This window comes from Pristiophorus japonicus, chromosome 16, assembly GCF_044704955.1.
Source record: "Pristiophorus japonicus isolate sPriJap1 chromosome 16, sPriJap1.hap1, whole genome shotgun sequence".
Lineage (NCBI taxonomy): Eukaryota > Metazoa > Chordata > Chondrichthyes > Pristiophoridae > Pristiophorus > Pristiophorus japonicus.
The window spans coordinates 99,048,461-99,069,147 of record NC_091992.1 but is presented as its reverse complement, the minus strand read 5'-3'; the positions used below and the strand labels follow the sequence as shown (position 1 = coordinate 99,069,147).

Genomic DNA, 20,687 nt, shown 5'->3' with positions numbered 1-20,687 from the left:
CCATTTGCCATTATGTTTAATATACAGACAACATTTCTCATCACCTAGATGCATATCAGTAATACATTGGCAGAAAATGTAACATTGTGGCTATCCTGTGCGATACTCAAGATTATCTTTAATCCCTTCATGTCAACCTAAGCCAGGTTTCCTCTTCTGACCTAGTTGTGGAGGTCAATTGTAGCCCCCATTACCACTAGCCTAGCTGAGTTAGATAACACATCCTAGGGATCAAACCAAAGGCCTCCGTAAGGTTCAAATACTTAAATCACTGAGCAATGAAGGGAACTTTACAATGTAAAAACACTTGGTTTGTACACGAAATGAAAAAATCTGAGCAATGATGCAATCTGTGAATTTGATTCATAATTAGTTGTTTAATATCAAGATTACACAGAATCCCAAAAATTGCATAAATATTGTGCTTTAGCAAAGGTAGAGTAGATTTGTCCTTACAAGAAATGAAATTCAAAAGCTGAAGTTATGTAACCTTGGTTAGACCACACCCTAGAGTTCTGTACACAGTTCTGATCTCTATTACAAAAAGCAATGGAAAAAGTGCAAACAAGATTTAGGAAGATACCAGAACTGAGGGTACAACAATCAGGAAAGACTGAACAGACTCTGGCTCTTCTCTCTGAGAAGACTGAGGGGTTACTTAAATCTCTAAGTGGTCTTTCAAATTATGAAGAGATTTGATAAGGTAGACAGATGTTTCCACTTGTGACGGAGTCTAGAACTAGGGCCCATAATATAAGATAGTCACTAATAAATCCAATAAGGAATTCAGGAGAAACTTCTTTACTTGGAGTGGTGAGAATGTGGAACCTTCTACCACATGGAGTGGTTGAGGCAACTAGCATATTTGCATTTAGGGTGAAGCTAGATAAATAAATGAAGGTAAAAGGATGTGTTGATGGGTTTAAAGAAGTAATGTGGGAGGACGCTAGTGTGGTGCATATAAATCAGTTGGGCCGAATGGCCTGTTTCTGTGGTGTAAATTCTATGTAAAGAAAGGAGAACCATAGATGTTTACAGCACTGGAGATGATTTTGACGACCTGTGTCTGCCAGGGTTTCACTAGAGCAATCCAAAATCCCACTGTCTTTTTTTTTTCCCCATAGCTCAATATCTTTTGTTTCATATGTTTATCTAATCATCCCTTTAAAAGATCTCTACGTCAACTGCTTCCTGTGGCAAAGTCTTCCATGGGGTTTAATAACTCTCTCCATGAAGAGATTTCTCCTAAAACCTCTTCTTGCTCTTGGAGGCTCATGCATGAATAATGGATACTTGAGCACGGTATTGGAAGGCAACTGCAGTTAGTATAACTACTTTGGCAATTATTTAACACTTCTGAGGATAGTAGAAATTTGGGTGTGGGGAGGGGGGGAAAATGTACATTATTTCTATTCCAAATGTATACTTGAGTTTCAGTGGCATTGAGGCCAGTTTCTGTCTCTCCAACCAGCCTGCATTTATGCTGTGGTCTCCAGCTTTTTTACTTTCAGCAGTTCGCCTTTTGTATTTGAAAACTAATAAAAACAAAATGTGAAATTTATCCAGTAATCAATTATAAAATCATTCATCACAGAATAGAGTATACAAATGCTGCATAGATTGTATGTGGAATATATTTTTGACTGCATGCCTGTTCAAAAGGAGTTTATATTTTAACTTGCATGGAATATAATGAAGCCACTTGTTTAGAGAACATTATAGATTAATGAATGTTCTCTTAAGCTGCTCAGAAACTCTGTCACCTGCTGGGAATGAATGTAATGGAATTCACTCGTGCTATACTCACACCGCGCATCAAAGTTGGCCGAGACTATGTCCAGAAAGCGCAGACCAAAGAGCAGGTATGGTTGTGGCTTGCACAGATGTAAATGAATTGAAGCTGTTTCTTTAGTGCCATATTATAAAATTAATGTGTTTTGTCTCCAGGCTGACTTTGCAATCGAAGCATTAGCAAAGGCTACTTATGAACGTCTCTTCCGTTGGCTTGTCCACCGCATCAACAAAGCTTTGGATAGGACAAAACGGCAGGGAGCTTCTTTCATAGGCATTTTGGATATTGCTGGTTTTGAAATCTTTGAAGTAAGTCCATTGTGATTTCTATTAAAATCCTGCCTCTTATCTTGCCTTGCATGTTTCTCAGTCGTCACTAGATAGTTATCAGAGCATGAAAATCTGACTCCGTCATGCATTGACGTCGGCTTAGCCTGGCCATGAGCTCCGGCAGGCGATGAGAAGAAAATAATTGCTCAAGGTGAAGGTGGAAAAATAACTCTAGTTGGAATGGATATTTGGGTCTGGGTTGAGTGTAAGATTGAGGTCCAGCCCCACGAGCAGAAATCAATGGTGAGGAATTTGAGTGGGAACGTGGAGAGCGTGGCGGGGGGGGCAGGGAAGGAAGAGAAATTAAAAAAACATGGTTCAAAGCAGACAGTGGACCAAGATCCAACTGTTGAATTTTTGCTGAATTAATTTTCCACCTGATTGGTTTCTGCTGACCAATGGATAACCTTGTCCATTAAGTGTCATTTTTGCTATTGCTACATCCTTTGCCACAACTTTTGTTTTCTTTTCCAAATTATTGATTTATTTTAAAGTTTCCTGAAGTAGCTTCTTTCTAATTGTAAAATGTTTTCCCCTGACCTATATTGTCCAGGCTCAGTGGACTGCTTAAATGATGACTTAAAAGCTTGTGTTTCTCTTATTGCAGCTAAACTCATTTGAGCAGCTGTGCATCAACTATACCAATGAAAAGTTGCAGCAGCTGTTTAACCACACAATGTTCATCCTGGAGCAAGAGGAATACCAGCGAGAGGGCATTGAGTGGAATTTCATTGACTTTGGCCTGGATCTGCAGCCTTGCATTGACCTCATTGAGAGACCTGTAAGAATAAAAGGGTTCTACTCTTTGATTAGCCCAGTAATGTAATTACCAGTATATCACTTTAGTATAAGATACTGATGCAGCAACTTGCATTTAAAGGAGAGCCTTGAAATAAAACCTTGAGCTGTTTCATATGGAAAAAATAGACTGAGCGATAGCAGACTTGGGAGAGTTGACGCAAGCTTAGTCAGAAAGGAATTATGGAGATGTTAACAATAGGGAGAAAAGTAGCAGTGAGGTGGTTTAGGGAGGGAGTTCCAAACAATAAGACCTGGGCGATGGGCAGGAAGCCAGAGTCTGAGGTCTAACATGGGAGCGCTCCCCTTCACCCATAATATAGCCTATTTCAAGCTATTGCATATCCCTCTAATCAAACAAGACTATTGTCATTGTAGAGAAACAATTTATTTGCTGAGATTGGGAGCTCACTGACAGTTCATCTATCCCCAGGACACTCCAGTATATCCTAGTACCTTTTTTTTAAAAAAAAATCATCTGTGGCAAAAATGCTGTTTGCTCCCCAATATACTGCAAAATTGGAAACCAGGTACAGAATAGAAAGTTGAGTACTTCAAAAGATTTAAATCTAACCATGCACTCATGGAACCTATGCAATCTACAAAAAAGAGAGGTAAATTGAAGTATTAATACACTAATCTGTTGTAATATTTGGACATAAAACAAACTTCAATCCATGAAGTATTCTAACTTCTTCTACCAGGCTAACCCTCCTGGTGTGCTGGCTCTGTTGGATGAGGAATGTTGGTTTCCAAAGGCTACTGATAAGACATTTGTGGAGAAACTGAGCCAAGAACAGGGCACACATTCAAAATTCCAGAAACCAAGGCAGCTCAAAGATAAGGCTGACTTCTGCATTATTCACTATGCTGGCAAGGTATGTCTTCTAAATGGAATGCTAAGTGTTAAATGGATGTATAACTTGTCTTCTGTTGCACTAAAAAACTTTGGCTGAACCCTATTGGATCAGGTGGACTGCTTCAGGGCAGTTTGTGGTTACACATCTAGGATAATGACTTCTAGATTGTGTAAGGTTCTTAGACTTAACACCAACTTTATTCTAAATAATCTTTACTGAGTTTGACCAAGTTTTGGCACACTGTCTTGAACAATAATTATGCAGAGAAATAATCTATATCTGCTTTAGCTCTGGATATAGAACGTAACCTTTGTCTGTCCTTTCATTCTTGTGTGTCTCGGCAAATTGCGAAGGAGAATCTTATAGGGCCCTAGTCATGCACAGCTATCCCTTAAAAGGAGTTGTTTCTCAGTTTCCTAACTGATCTGTGGATCACTGTCCAGTGCTTGGGTCTCTGCTATCTACAATCTAGATTAATGACTTGGATGAGGGGTCCAAGTGTAATGTATCCAAGTTTGCTGATACAAAACTAGGTGGGAAAGCAACTTGTGAAAAGGATGCAAAGAGATGTAGACAGGTTAAGTTAGTGAGCAAGAACATGACCGATGGAATATAATGTGGAGAAATGTGAAATTAACCACTTTGGTAGGAAAAATAAAGCAAAATATTTAAAAGGTGAGACTGGGAAATGTTGGTATTCAGAGGGACCAGGGTGTCCTTGTACATGAATCTCAAATTTAATTTGCAGGTACAGCAAGTAATTGGGAAAGCAAATGGTTTGCTTGCCTTTATAAAGGGATTGGAGTACAAGAGTAAAGAAGTCTTGCTGCAATATATAGTGCTTCCTGTTCTGTATGATTTCTATGAAATCAGAAATTAGAAACTTTAACATGACCTAATTTGTATTCTATTATGGGTGGACTATTGTGATCATGGTTCTCTTATCCCTTCTTCAAAAAGTCCATGGGGGCTGAGACCATTTGTATGGCCCCTGCAGCTAATGGGATTGAGCTTGATTATTGCAGGGACTGTGGATCGAATGTGGCTCTTCTGCCATGGCTCAATTCCAAATTGGCAATGCAATTTGGTACAGACCATCTTGGAGAAAAGAGAAACTTTCAACTCTTGAAATAGTGTTTTTCCAGTACATTCTGACCATTATTAATTTGAGTTAAAACACACTAAGCTTATTTAGAAATTCAGTTGTATCCCACCATTTGAGTAGAGCTGTTGATGCATTTTGCAAAAGTAAAACTGAGATACAGATGAAACTTAAAGGTGCTCCTGAAGTTTGGTCATGTTATGGATTGGTGTAGAAATGTACTTTTTTTCATGTCACAAGTAATTGCAGCTAATCTTTACACCTGATACTAGGTGGATTACAAGGCAGATGAATGGCTTCTGAAAAACATGGACCCACTGAATGACAATGTTGCAACCCTCCTGCATCAATCATTGGACAAATTTGTGGCAGAGTTGTGGAAAGATGGTTTGTAAATGCGCTCTCTCTCTCTCTCTCTCTCTGTCTCTCTCTGTCTCTCTCTCTGTCTCTCTGTCTCTCTGTCTCTCTCTCTCTCTCTCTCTCTCTCTCTCTCATAAGATGGGGAAAAATACTGTTTCTCAGCAGTATTTATCTAATTTCAGGATCCCAAACTTGAAATCTCTTAAATCAAAATTTGAGAATTACAAATATTGAAATTCCCTGTTTCATATTTTCCCCCTAATTTTTAGTTGCTGCATCTTTTAGATTTTAAGTTCTGAGTGAGTATGTTTGTGATAGCAACTAGAACTTTTGTATTCTTGCTCTCTGGCTTTGTAATCTGTTCAGATTCATTGGTGCTGACAGGCCAAACTATTTCGCCCCATTGTTTGTGACCAGATGAGCGAAAGGACATTGCAGCCTAAACTCGGAATGCAGTTATCAGGAGTTATTTGTCAGAAGAGTCCCAGCCACAGTGCAAGTCTAGAACTGAAACGATCATTTGATATTATTCCAACCAGATTTCCTTTTTAAGCGAGAATTAAATAAAACTATAGTCTAGCTGATTTTAAACTAACTTGGGATGTTTTTACTACATTATACTGTATATAAAAAAAAATCCAGTTTTGAGTGCTAATCTTGAAATTCTTTCGCACTGTGGTGATCTTTACCGTTTTATGGCTGGATTTTGTTTAGTTGGACGCAATAATATGTGAAACTATATGTAGCATGTTTAATAAAGAATGACTTGTATGTGTGGGAATAAATTGGAAATGGAAGAACTGCTCTTTTGACATTAATCTGTGCAAGAGCTATATGAAGCTTCATTACATGACATGGCAGAGCTGTCTGACCATACGTGTCAAGACATGACTGATTTCTAATTCTTGCTCCTGGTCAGTGCTGCAGCTTATTTATCTTGGACGACAAACTCTATCTCTTGCCTCTAGTTCATGCACTTTCACTCTACACCGGTGCAGCAAGTTGAAGTGAAACTGCTGTTCAAAATGTAACATTATTTTTGCAGTTGACCGTATTGTGGGATTGGACCAAGTTGCTGGTATGAATGAGACTGCCTTTGGTGCCTCTTACAAGACGAAGAAGGGAATGTTCCGCACGGTGGGGCAACTGTACAAAGAGTCCTTGGCCAAACTGATGGCAACTCTCCGCAACACCAACCCTAATTTTGTTCGATGCATTATTCCAAACCATGAGAAAAGGGTAGGTATATTTACAGAATGGGGAGATGGCAGCCTCTACTGTGCTATTAAGCAAAAATTCTTTAGGGAGTTACGCAATCTTGTTACTTCTACTGTTTACACATAAAGAAAATTGAACTAGCAAGTGCAATCTTCTGATCGATGTTCAAACCCATGGCGTACGCCAAGCTGGTGAGCCACAATTTTGTAAGGATTTGTATAGTGCATACTTTTAAACTAAAGCAGGCAGTCTCTTGTGTAAATGCATTCACATTGGGTGGGTGGTGGAACAGGATGGTGTTGTGGTAATGTTTAATTTTGTCCAGATTGAGGAGAATATTTTCAGTACTGGGTATTCATGTAGATAATCAGAATAGTAGAATAACCACTTGGGAATAATTTGGCTTAAAATATGTTTTTTGTTTCTGGGATGTGGGGTGCAGTGTTTAGAAGTATGGAAAGGTTTGCATTTCTCCCACTTCATTTTACTGTCTTTGACTTCACTGACCAAGATGAAGTATTTAATTGTTTTGGCCTTAGTCCTACTTTCATGGGCGAGTCCTTGGAGTCATTATTTATTAACCTTTTTGTATGGAGTTGTGACAATACGTTACTAAATCTGCTTGCTGACTGATTCCATACAAAGATGCTACATTTTATTCCCACGCCATGGCCAAACAGTGGGACATTAGTACAGTTTAAGGATATGGTAATGTGGAAGAGTCATAGCAGTAATTAGCAGGAATATTTGAGTCTTGTCTGAAAATTTCAATCCCATTAAATATGATGAATAGTGTTGTCATTTTCAGATACGAGGAATAGTTTCCAAACTAGGAGCAAAAAGGCCACAGCTTGGCAGTTGTACCTGCATTTGTTTTTTTTTTAAACCTTGATTGTCAGCAAATCGAAAGAATCCTGATCAAGTTTTTAAAGCTTTTGAGCTCCTATTCTGAAACTGAAGCAAACTTTGGTTTTAGTTATAAATTTACTCAAATGTTTAGTTTTTTTTTTTACAGTACTCATCCTGGTGCAGTTAAATTACTTGATTTATTTTTAACTTTAAAAAAAAAAATGTTGCTCAGCTTGCCCTTACCAACTTTTTTTTATTTTGCCTTCACTTAATCCCTGATATAACCTCGACTAATGTTTGTATTACTGCTTTTCCTTTCAAGAAAAATCATCTCTTAACGTTGTCCTCTATCGCTTGGGTTCCATTGGCCATCTTGGGAGATGAGGCCCACGTTGCACAAAATTGGCTTGTGGTTGCCATGAGTCAGCTGCAAAGACATTAACAGTTCAGGCCTGAAGGTTGACCTGATCATGTCCCTAGATTTTACTGTTGATGCAATATTTCGGCATAAAACACTCTGGTAATATTGGACTAATTGCCTTGTCCACATTGCAGGCAGCCTGATTGCACCCTGATCAGATAGCACAGCAGTGGTATAGTAAGGATTAAACACTAGCTTCTGTGGCTGCTCCAGTGAAAACTTTCAGCTCTGACGCACATTCACCACAGATATAACCTATACTGTTCCTAACTTGGCACAAACTTTAGATTGAACCTTGAAGCCTGACTGCTTTGCATGGCTCAGTACCATAACCATATATTGTGTTCACTCACTTAGCAAATGGGGGCTATACTTAAGAGAAATCAAACAAAATCATGTAAACTGTTCAGTGACCCATTTGCTAATATGCTAAGTGGCCTCATATTTTGTAGGCTGGAAAACTGGATCCTCACTTGGTTCTTGACCAATTGCGTTGCAATGGTGTATTGGAGGGAATTCGAATCTGCCGTCAGGGTTTTCCCAATAGGATTGTCTTCCAGGAGTTCAGACAGAGGTAGTGTGTTGAAAAATATTACTAACTTGGATGTTGTTCATTATAAGTAAACCTTGTAAGTGTATATGGAATGAATTACATAGAAACATAGAAAATAGAAGTCGTAGACCATTTGGCCCTTTGAGTCTGCACCGCCGTTCAATATGATCATGGCTGATCCCCTCTCTCAACACCATATTCCTGCTTTTTTCCCCATTACCCCTTGATGTCTTTTGTGTCTAGCAATCTATCTATCTCCCTCTTAAATATATTCAGTGACTTGGCCTCCACAGCCTTCTGTGGTAGAGAATTCCACAGGTTCACTGAGTGAAACAGGAACATAGAAAATAGGTGCAGGAGTAGGCCATTCAATGTGATCATGGCTGATCATGCAACTTTAGTACACCATTCCTGCTTTCTCTCCATACCCCTTGGTTCCTTTTAGCTGTAAGGGCCACATCTAACTCTCCTTTGAATATATCTAACAAACTGGCTCAACAACTTTGTGGTGGAGAATTCCACAGGTTCAGAATTCTGAGTGAAGAAGTTTCTCCTCATCTCTGTCCTAAATGGCTTACCCCTTATCCTTAGACTGTGACCCCTGGTTCTGGACTTCCCCCAACATTGGAAACATTCTTCCTGCATCTAACCTGTCCAATCTCCTTAATTTTATGTTTCTATGAGATCCCCTCTGATTCTTCTAAATTCCAGTGAATATAAGCCTAGTTGATCCAGTCTTTCTTGTCAGTCCTGCCATCCCGGGAATCAGTCTGGTGAACCTTTGCTGCACTCTGTCAATAGCAAGAATGTCCTTCCTCAGATTGAGACCAAAAATGTACAGAATATTCAAGGTGTGGCCTCAAAGTCCCTGTACAACTGCAGTAAGACCTCTCTGCTCCTATACGCAAATCCTCTATGAAAGGCCAACATGCCATTTGCTGCCTTCACTGTCTACTATACCTGCATGCCAACTATCAATGACTGATTTACCATGACACCCAGGTCTTGCACCTCCCCTTTTCCAAATCTGTCATCATTCAGATATGTTGCCTGTTTTGCTACCAAAGGGGATAACTTCACATTTATCTACATTATACTGCATCTGCCCACTCACCTAACCTGTCCAAGTCACCCTGTAGCCTCACAGCTCACACTGCCACCCAGCTTAGTGTCATCTGGATATATTACATTCAATTCCTTTGTCTAAATTATGAATATATATTGTAAATAGCTGGGGTCCCAGCACTGAACCTTGCAGTACCCCATTAGTCAATGCTTGCCATTCTGAAAAGGACATGTTTTTTTTCTTCTCTGCTTCCTGTCTGCCAACCAGTTCTCTATCCACGTCAATACATTACCCCCCAATACCATATGCTTTAATTTTGCGCACTCATCTCTTGAGTGGGACCTTGTCAAAAGCCTTTTGAAAGTCCAAATACACCACATCCACTAGTTCTCCCTTGTCCACTCTACTAGTTATGTCCTCAAAATTCTAGATTTGTTGAGCATGATTTCCCTTTCATAAATCCATGCTGACTTGGACTGATCCTGTCACTGCTTTCCAAATTTTTAATTGCTTCCAACATTTTCCCTACTACTGTCGTCAGGCTAACCGGTCTATAATTCCCTGTTTTCTCTCTCCCTCCTTTTTTTTTTTTAAAAAGTGAGGTTACATTAGCTACTCTCCAATCCATAGGAACTGATCCAGAGTTTGTAGAATGTTGGAAAATGACCACCAATACATCCACTATTTCTAGGGCCACTTCCTTAAGTACTCTGAGATGCAGACTATCAGGCCCTGGGGATTTATTGGCCTTCAGTACCATCAATTTCCTGACTAATAAGGATTTCCTTCAGTTCCTCCTTCTTGCTAGACCCTCGGACCCCTAGTATTTCCGGGAGGTTATTTCTCATCTTTGTCGTAAATTTCCTACCCTGTATCCTGAGACACTGATGCCTTCTAGACTTCCCAGCCAGGGGAAACCTCCTTCCCGCATCCAGTCTATTCAACCCTCATTCTTCTAAACTCTAGTGAATACAGACCCAATCTCTCCTCGTATGACACCCTGATGTATCACCCACACTCCAATCACCAACCTGGACCTTGATGATGTCACTCTTTGCTGCCTTCGCCCTCCTGCACCAGCTTGTGCTGCTCCCTGAAGTAGCACGCCTTCAAGCCGTTCCTTTTATGGCCCTGACCTGTCGCTGGTGTTCTCGTGCAAGTCGGGGCCTCCACTAGTACATAGATGGGAGACATCAAAAATAGTGCATCAGGGTCAACATATATTAATTAGTTGTGAATCAACATTTATTGTGTAAACAAAGCTGTTCAGGTTAAAGCAACAATGTATGAAATTGTAAGTCTGAATTTCTAAGTTTATACAAATCAGGGTTTGGCATGTGGAAATTCCAACTTTTTGTGAAGATATTTTAAAATGGCGTAGAATTTTAAGAGTGAAATGGTCATTAATATGAAAGCTTCGAAAGATGTTCAGAGGTCTGCTTTAGAAATGGTGATTTTGTAAATGGATTGATATTTAAAGTGTATTGTTTCCGTTCCTAGGTATGAAATCCTGACTCCCAATTCAATTCCTAAAGGTTTCATGGATGGCAAGCAAGCCTGTGAACGAATGGTAAACACTTACTTTGTTTTGTCTTTATTTTGTAAGATTGCAACCATTCATGACAAACATTGTTTAAGTGTATGCTTTTGTGCAAATGTGTTTTTTTTAAAACTTTAATCCCAATATATTTAAAACTGTATCAGTGATGTCTGACATTTTTTCCTTTTTTAATCTTTTTAACTATTCGTTTAGATTCATTTATTATGGCAACTAATTTATTGAATTGTTTCCAGACATTTGGGCATGAACAGATGTGTCCAGAAATTTTTCTCTGAATATGGATATTTATTTTCCTCTTCCTCCTCTTTCTTCCCCCTCTCTCCAAAATCAGATCCATGCCTTGGAATTGGACCCGAATTTATTCCGTATTGGCCAGAGTAAGATTTTCTTTCGAGCTGGTGTTCTAGCACATTTGGAGGAAGAACGGGATCTGAAGATCACTGACATCATCATCCTCTTCCAAGCTGTCTGCCGTGGATACTTGGCTAGGAAGTAAGTTCTACACTGGCATAGTTTCTTGCAACTGTCTGTAGAATCCAGTAGAATTTTGAACAATAGGTGGACCGTGCATTAGGTAATTACTTGTGTTCCATTGTAAATGATTTTTGATAGACCAGCACTCAAAGAATCTCAGATGATTTGTTACTTGTGAATATAGAAAAAATTGTTACTATGCATTCCCCTTTGAAGAGAATGGAATAAAAGTTGTCTCAATTAAAATCAGCATTACCAGAGAGTCACCTTTTCTCACTGAATAGACCCTAAACACTAGAATAAATTGATACTAAACTATTCTTTTCACATAAACCAGGAAAATAAAAAAGGGGTGTTTTAAATACCTATTGAGTAACTTTGATTTGGTCATCACTCAAACCAGCATCCCTTTACAGTGCTTGACTTTTATGTATCAATCCTGTCCTTTCACTGGGGAAAACCCAAAGCATAATAAACTGCTGGTGTAAAATGATCTCCATCTTCCCTGATGAATAACTTATTAGCATGTCTAGCCCACTAATGGTTGATTGATGGTATTAGCTGCAAGACCAGTGTACAAGGTCACTTCAGGTCACAAAGTAAGATTTGTTGCTAAAAATAGCTTGCCCCCATGGGTGATTTTAATACCAGAACTGAGGGGGAGAAACTTGATCTGTATCTTGAATGGATTTGCTGTTATTTAACTTGCCCTTAAATTGAACTGATGTGCAAAAATGTCATGTTTTCATCATGAGTAATGATGTACAGGTTTTATGTACTGTAGTCTTGTATTGTGCCTTGCCTTTCAAATCTGAAAACTGATTTGGAAATGTGAAACCAGTTTCTGCAGGTTTCTTTGGGAAATGCACATATGAAATAGGGTGGGTGAAGAGTAGACCCTTTAAAATGCTCACCTTTTAAAATGCTAATTTTCCATTTGGGGCTTCAGGAATATGGCCTTTGGTTTCCATAAGGCAGCTGAAGTACATAGCCAAAAGATATTTGCCCAGATTTTACTGAGAAAATAACAGCGAGTTCAGAGTGCATGCCATTAATGCAGTTAAACAAAAAAAACTCTGGTGCTGAATTGTTGGATGATTTGTTGTTGGCGTCCCAAAAGCTGGCGCTTGCCATTGTGCTCCCCCTGAGTTTCAAGGAACTGCTGGATTTTCACCATAAATACAAATTAAACTCGCCGCAGAACATTAGAGCTGGTATTTAATGACGTAATGACCAGATTTATGCTCCTGCAATGCCAATCAACTATGGAGGCCCAGAAAGGGAACAATTGAAATGGGAAGACTTACTCCTGAAGGGGGTAAATTATGTTGAGATTTTTAAAATTTTAAATGCAATTTCTTTTTTTTGCCTTTCTCTCTCTCTCCTCTTAATCCAATCTTCCCCTCCTTTTTCTGTATCTAATTTGACTCTTAATTCACTCCATTTCTTTCAGTTAGTCATGTTTCTTTCTCCATCCTTAAAATAAGGAGATAGACTGTGGTCCCACTGTTTCTGTTTCTCCCCCCCCAGGTCCCCGTTGAACTTGTGGTGAACCATTATCAACTCTCTCAACAATTTGCGGCACAAACATTTTTTGAGCTGTAGGATGAGGAAAATAATCCAACTCAAGGCATGCCTCCTGATGCCCCGCTCCAGCAATTTCTGGCCTATTGAAACACACACACATGAAGGATCTCTTCTTTTTGAAACTGTTTTGAGCACTCTAATATTCTCTCTTTCCCCCCCCCCCCCCCTCCTGGCACTGATCCATACTGGTATTCACTTGTGTGCATTATTAAGTTCACACATGAAGAATGTTCACTTGGGATAGGGACATGAGTACTGGCAGACTTTTTGACCATGGAAATTGCAGATGATCCTGATCCAGTTTTCCTGCACATGCCTTTAAGATGCAGCCTGATTTTTAACCTCTTCCCAGCCAGGAGCCTGAGGCCTGTTGTAGATCCTCTGCCATCCCTAGCTGAGGCCTGCTAACTCTTGACAAGAGTCTGCACCTGCAATCTTTTCTGTCTGTGGGGCTCAGTGCAATTAATTCCCCCCCCCACTAAGCCATTGGAGAACTGTGTAGTGTCACTTAAAAAATGTTCAGACCCAATGGTGTTAAAATCTGGTATAAAATTGCATTTTATTAGCTTAATTTCTAAATGAATGCCTCCTTTATTTTTCAGAGCATTTTCGAGAAAACAGCAGCAGTTGAGTGCACTGAAGGTTCTGCAGAGGAACTGTGCTGCTTACCTAAAGCTCAGACACTGGCAGTGGTGGCGACTCTTCACTAAGGTCCGCCTGTTTCCTTCCCATGATTCCACAAAAAAAGACCAAAACTGGGACAAAATTAGATTATTCAATAAGATACAGACTTGCAGATGTTGACAGTTCATGAGAATATTACAGAACACTCTTTCTGCATTTGTATTTAACGACTTCTATCCTCAAATGTATTCTAACTCCAGGATAGTTTCTGTTTTTAATGATGGCTCTTATTTTTAGAAAGGATGTTGGCAATTAATCTAGCACTATATGAAATCAAATGCACGCAGACTGGATGGGCCAAATGGCCACCTGTGCTGTACTATCCAATGAAGTAAGCCATCTTCATGTACCATATTTTACTTTCTTTGCTATTTAGGTTAAACCACTGCTACAGGTGACTCGCCAGGAGGAGGAATTGCTGTCCAAAGAGGATGAGTTGACAAAGGTGAAAGAGAAGCATGTAAAGGTGGAGGCAGACCTGACGGCTATGGAGAGAAAGCATCAGCAGGTTTGTAGTGTCTTGACAACTCTGTACAGGATCAGTGCCTTTCATGGCTAATGTTTGAAAATGACCCAAGTATCTGAATTGTACATTTTTTTTTTCAGTAGCATCCATTATCTTGATAGGGTGCTTCTTGGCTCTGGAATCCAGCGCACTGCCAAAAAGTGCTTGATCATTAAATGATTACCCATTATCTCTGCTTCCTTCTGAGAGCCACTGCCATTTGGTTAACTGAGGTAGCCAGTCAGAGCATTGAAATCATTTTGGTTGGAGAAGTTGCTAATAATTTGACTTCCATGCAATATCCTCTACTATGAAACCTCATGAGACTCTGGGATTAATTTGGGGGGAGGGGGGAAAGGAGGAGAAAGAGAGAGAAGGTGAAACCTGTAAATTAATGGGGGTCAAAGTGGGGAAAAAGAGAATCATCATCTCTTCCTTCCCACCAAATTTGTATTTGACCTTCTGCTTGAGTTTAGAAAGCTACCATGAGTTTATTTGCATCACCCTAATATGAAGCTGTTTAAATGTGGTTTGTGGGAATTTTGTTCACAATGAATTCTGAACAAGGATAAAACTTTGTGCTATTTTAGGTGTTGCCTGAAGCTATGCTGTGATACTTGCAGCTGAATTACTTGGGCAAAATCTTTTTCATTTGAGTAACCTATTTTATGATAGTTACATTATAGAACCCTTACCTAATGTAAAGGTACTAAAAGTGATGAATGCTCAATGCAGATAATTGAAGAGAAGAATATTCTGGCTGAACAGCTGCAGGCGGAGACTGAGCTCTTTGCAGAAGCTGAGGAAATGCGTGCACGTCTGGCTAATAAAAAGCAAGAACTGGAGGAAATCTTGCATGATTTGGAAGCAAGAGTGGAAGAAGAGGAAGAAAGAAACCAACAGATGCAAAATGAAAAGAAGAAAATGCAGCAACACATTCAGGTACATGCATATTGCTGTAGCTTTGGTGAATACATTTATAATGGCGCATAGGAACTGGAATGTGAGACTGCAATTTCACTTGGATCGAGGTTTGTACCCAAACTACACTGAGATGAAAGGCTCTTCAGTGAGGTTCCTAAATATGCAATGAGATTGGGTAATTTCAATCCAACACAGACCTTCAATTTTGACACTAAATTGGCAAATTTAGCCATTGGTGACGTGTAACTCTTAACCATGTTTTTAAGCTGAGGGGAAAGCTACAGCAAATATTTTATTCACTGGATCAATACTATCCAAAATGTCAAAATTGAGAATAATTTTCTATCTTGGAGTGATAACAAAGTTGTTGTCTTCAGTCATCTTGGTGTCTCTTCCCCATCTTGTTCTCTCACCCTCCCCCACCCAACCGGCCATTTCTCCCTCATTGTCCTTCACGCACCCCCCCCCCCCCCCATCCCAAAACTCTCTCTTATAAATGGTTTATAATGGCAAAATTCTTCATGGATGTACTACTTTAGAATAATTCTCAATATAAAGTATTGTAAAGACTTTATGCTTTGAATCCTATGCCAAGTGTATTTACCAGCGTAGCACACTGATCAAGGTTGGCTTACTAATGGGCATCTAACTCTTGATTGATCTGGGCACGATCCTGAAACCATTAATTGACTAATATTTTCTGCATACCAGGATCTAGAAGAGCAGCTTGATGAAGAGGAAGGAGCTCGGCAGAAGCTTCAACTCGAGAAAGTAACAGCAGAGGCTAAAATGAAGAAAATTGAAGAGGATGTCTTGCTGCTGGAGGACCAGAATTCAAAATTAGGCAAAGTGAGTTGCAGTATTTGATTAGAATAGCAAAATTGTTTGTTGAAAATTGTAGTAACTTCTAACACTCTAAGACAAAGACCTTTATGCCATATTTAAGGCGGAGATAGATTTTTGAATGATAAGGGAGTCTAGGGTTATTGGGAGCAGGCAGGAAAGTGGAGCTGAGGCCAAAAATCCGCCATGATCTTATTGAATGGTGGAGCAGGTTAAAGGGGCCAGATGGCCGCCTGCTGCTCCTATTTATATCCCTGTGTACATCTTTAAATTATTGAACAAATATTCTGGGTGGTATGTCTCGCTTTCAATATTCATTTGGTTTATTCTATCGCTTGTATTTTTTCACTCAGCATTCCTCAGCAACTCTGAGGACCAATGAAAATTGTTTCCTAAAGGTTGTTTGTAAGGATAAGTTGCAGTGAGACCATTAGAACTTTAACATACTTTAACATACGCAGTGGCTAGTGCACTCGCCCAGGAGATTGTGGGTTCAAGTCCCATTCCAGTGACTTGAGCGCACAAATCTAGGCTGACACTCCAGTGGAGTGCTGTCTTTCTGATGAGACATTAAACCGAGGTCATGTCTGCCCCCTCAGGTGGACGCAAAAGATCCTATGGCACTATTTCGAAGAGCAGGTCATTTATCCCCGATGTCCTGGCCAATATTTTCCTCAATCAACATCTCTATAAACAAATTATCTGCTCCTCACATTGCTGTTTGTGGGAGCTTGCTGTGTTCAAATTGGCTGCTGCATTTCCTACATTACAACAGTGACTACACTTCAAAAAGTACTTCATTGGCTGGAAGATGCCTTGGGATGACACTATGAATGCAAGTCATTATTTTACCCAACCTGGGATCTCATTTAAAGTTACTACTTTAATTATTCCATTCTGACTTGGATTATAGATAACTGATTTAAGTAGTTTTTCCTACTTTGGATGAGAGTAGCTTTGGATTTGAAGTTATTGGGAAAGCAGCTAGTTTATGAATCTGGAAATCAATTCTAGAATTAAATACTGGTTTCATTCAATGTTTTTTTTAAAAAACAAATAGGAGAAAAAATTGTTTGAAGACCGGATTTCTGAGTTTACTTCCCAACTGGCAGAGGAGGAGGAAAAGGCAAAGAACCTGAGTAAAGTGAAGAATAAGCAGGAAATGATGATTACCGATTTGGAAGGTGAGGCATCCTCTGCAAAGTCCTGATACGGTGCCCAAAGAATCAAAATAACGTGATGAATGAACTTGAGTGCATGTAACTGTCATGCATTTGAATAATTCATCCTGGAGATGTGTTGGACCTGAAGTAGATGCACCTAGTGTTTAATAAGTGAACTTTGACTGTTGAAAAATTACAAATAAACAAAAAATGCAACCAAATTAATCTACAAAATGCAAAGTTCAAATTTCAAGTGTGACTCATCAGAACTGATCCCAGAATGTTTGGTTTCCTTTATGGCCGGGGGAGGGGAGGAGTGGGGGAGCGGTTAGAAAGAAAAAGTCTGAATTAATCCTGCATGGGTCTTGATGGGTGTAATGACCTTTTGCTTTTTTCTTCACCCATTATCCATTTTATGCGCTGTTTTTATTATAAAAACCTAGTTCAGATCATTGTTAATTTCTCTTGCTTGACCCCTTTCCTGTTTAGTTGTCATACTGAAATATTGACTACAGGTATAAGTCTTTGATTCTTTGGTGACCGTTACCAGAAAGGTTTCCTTAAGTTTTTTTTTTCCCTTGTATTCTCTTCCTGTCATATGGTTGCTGAATTATACTTGGGATATGGTTCCAGAGACATCAGCAATCTACCTTTGCTTTGTAAGTGGCCATCTCTTGTGTGAAAGTTGCCAGTTTATTTAAGTGAGGACTTTGTTGTCAAATCTTGTCCTTGTGCACTAGCCACATATGCCCCTATCCAGCAGGGGGTGCCAGATAGCAATCAGTTGTGAGAATTCTGGCGACTTATTTCAAATCTGTTTTCTCCCCGAGGTGGAGCAGCTTGGTATTCAGAAAGCTTGAATTGTACACCTTAAATGGGTTTCATGTGTATGATATAGTTGTCAGAGAATTCAATCAAAATTGTAGCTTACGTCCTACTGATGCAGTTGTTAAAATTCATAATTACGTGGGGATATAAAGTGGAATATTTTTCTGGATGGACTTTCTAGTCGCTCACATTATTTTTGTGTAGAACGTTTGAAGAAGGAGGAGAAAACCAGACAAGAACTGGAGAAATCAAAGCGGAAGCTGGATGGTGAGACCACTGATCTACAAGATCAAATTGCTGAGCTTCAGCAGCAGATCGAAGAACTGAAGATTCAACTGGCAAAGAAAGAGGAGGAGCTGCAGGCTGCCCTTGCCAGGTCTGAGATCTAAAAGTCCATCTCCTATTGAACAATTTATTCCACATTTGAAAACTTAGTGACCCCCCTCAATGATTTTTAACTTTCTAAGCTTCACAGGCACAGTTAGGCATCTTATGTTTCCATTGTTTTTTTTTTTTGAACCCCACACTAGGATCTATGGATGGACAGTGACTTGTTAAACTCCACATCAAATGTCTGAGTTCAAATGGTTGCTGTGGTTTAAACTCTGCCAATTTGTGTCTCTTCATTGAGTGGACAATTTAAGAATTGAAGCTACAATTCAAGGACTTGGCTTTTTTGGGGGAGGTGGGGGTGGGAGGAAGGAAAGAGTGCAAGGGAAACTGACTATCAATCCCATCCCACAAATCTTTACCACTTGGCCAATTACTGACCAGAACCACTGAAGTTTGTGAATGGCGTCTTGATCATTCAGTGAAAAAAGCAATATTATAGAAGCTGACAGCGGTAAAAGAATTCCAAGGAAAAGTTGGGCAATTACTTTTTAAATCCAGTTTTCCCATCAGAATAGTATAGCAATATAACTTTCCCGTCACAGTAATGTGCATTGGCTTCAGACTGTTGTCCAGGAAATCTTGTGGATTAAGTAGTTGAGTAGCAGTGTTGTGTAGGGGCTTTTGTGAATTGTCATATCCTGAAGTGTGCCCACTTCTAGTCTGGTGGGCAAGATGTGCTCTGCAAAGAGTCGGTAGATGTATTTTCAGTTCATTTTTTCAATTTTTCAATTATTTTAATTGAAGATGTCGTGGCAGAAATTACGCTATTAAAACAAGTGATGTGCACATTTGGTGCAATATATTAACCTTGCATATGTAGTTCCATTTACTTGGAAAAAATGGATACAGCTGATCCATATTTAGATATAGCAGGCTTAGATAGCCAAGCAGGCAAAAAGGAATATGTGAATATATTATGCTCCCAGCGGTTGTTTTGAGATTTGGGTGGTACCATTTTTTTTTAAAACCTAAGGGGGAAACTTTCGCTGGGCGGTTTCTCTACCAAAAATCGCTGTACCGCTGAAAATTAAGGGGAAAGTTTAGCCCTTGGGGTTTATTTTTAGCAAGCCCCATAAAAACAAAACTGTGCAGAGTAGTGTTCTGGAAGATTGCTTTTATGGCTTCCTTGATAAAAAGTGCCTGTTGTGTTTGGCACCATTCCCCCATTGGTATGCCAAGCATGTTCTTAAAAAATTAAATGTAATTCTGCAGATTGTAATAAAATAGAAATCTTGCAGAACTTAGCAGCATTGTATTTACAACCTCCAAGTGAACACATTTTCCTTCAATGTTTGTCGCATTAATGCAAAAAAATCTCTTAAGCAATGGTCATGTTTGCCATTTTAGAGAATTACAATTGTATTCATTTCTGCAATCCAGAGAGGAAACTGAATATTGCTACCGAAATATATATCTGCAACCAATTTTATTTAATGTCTTTGAATTTGCTAATCTTAAAATAATGTTCACAAATCCATTTCCATGTTGACCTTTTTCCTGAACCTTGCCAGAATATTCTACATAATTCTGTACCATGAAGCATTGGTTGTAAACTGTATGATCCTCTGCTCCATGAACATCAAATCTGCAATGCCATGTTTTCAATTCTGTTTGAAATGGTGGCTCACCTAAGATTAGTGCTTGAACTTGGTCTGAAATATCCACCTGGATGAACTAGTCATCCCGAATAGAGTTTACGAATGTATGTCGTGTTCCTGAATCTGTGATTTACTTTCAGAGGGGACGATGAAGCTGTTCAGAAGAATAATGCTCTGAAACTAATCCGGGAGCTGCAGGTCCAGATTTCTGAGCTGCAGGAAGACCTGGAATCTGAGAAGGGTGCTCGCAACAAAGCTGACAAGCAGAAGAGAGACCTGAGTGAAGAGCTGGAGGCTTTGAAGACTGAACTAGAGGATACTTTGGATACCACAGCAGCCCAACAGGAACTAAGGTGAAACCAGCTATTGAACTGGATAAAAATAAATACAAGTTGTTGGAAAAAGTAGATAACGGGAGACTTGCTTTGGGTATACAAAGTTTTGTAATATAATGCATTTTGCTATCGGACTTGTTTGAATCTCATCAGCTTAAAACAAAAAGTACAGAACTTTGAAAAGATTTTTATAAATAGCTCTAACCAGGTGGTATCTTTAAAACAATAGTTTAGACTTGAATGGGATTTTGTGAATGAAATGTATGTGAAATAACCATCTAATTTAGTAAACAAATTTAACCCGTATGCAACACTAGAAAAGATTTCCACTCGGGATGCACCATAACTGTTCAATAATTTGCTCCTTGCAAAAACAAATCTGAAATTTAAACAATAATTTAAAATCTTGACTAAATTTACAGTATGGTGCAATAATGGAACACT

The 20,687-nt window shown here is 39.2% G+C and overlaps 1 protein-coding gene across 3 annotated transcripts in view; it reads left to right on the top strand.

Annotated features, from left to right (window-relative positions):
* LOC139226673 (myosin-10) overlaps positions 1-20,687 on the top strand; it is a 151,815-nt gene that overhangs the window by 103,697 nt on the left and 27,431 nt on the right. For all 3 annotated transcript variants that reach the window (XM_070857595.1, XM_070857594.1, XM_070857593.1), the window contains 16 exons: positions 1,744-1,862; positions 1,948-2,100; positions 2,729-2,902; positions 3,624-3,797; positions 5,154-5,268; positions 6,287-6,480; positions 8,182-8,303; positions 10,849-10,918; positions 11,241-11,401; positions 13,573-13,681; positions 14,031-14,162; positions 14,895-15,101; positions 15,795-15,932; positions 16,987-17,110; positions 18,122-18,293; positions 20,049-20,261. In XM_070857595.1, the coding sequence (XP_070713696.1) occupies positions 1,744-1,862; positions 1,948-2,100; positions 2,729-2,902; positions 3,624-3,797; positions 5,154-5,268; positions 6,287-6,480; positions 8,182-8,303; positions 10,849-10,918; positions 11,241-11,401; positions 13,573-13,681; positions 14,031-14,162; positions 14,895-15,101; positions 15,795-15,932; positions 16,987-17,110; positions 18,122-18,293; positions 20,049-20,261 (2,377 nt within the window). The remainder of the gene's footprint in view (positions 1-1,743; positions 1,863-1,947; positions 2,101-2,728; positions 2,903-3,623; positions 3,798-5,153; positions 5,269-6,286; positions 6,481-8,181; positions 8,304-10,848; positions 10,919-11,240; positions 11,402-13,572; positions 13,682-14,030; positions 14,163-14,894; positions 15,102-15,794; positions 15,933-16,986; positions 17,111-18,121; positions 18,294-20,048; positions 20,262-20,687) is intronic.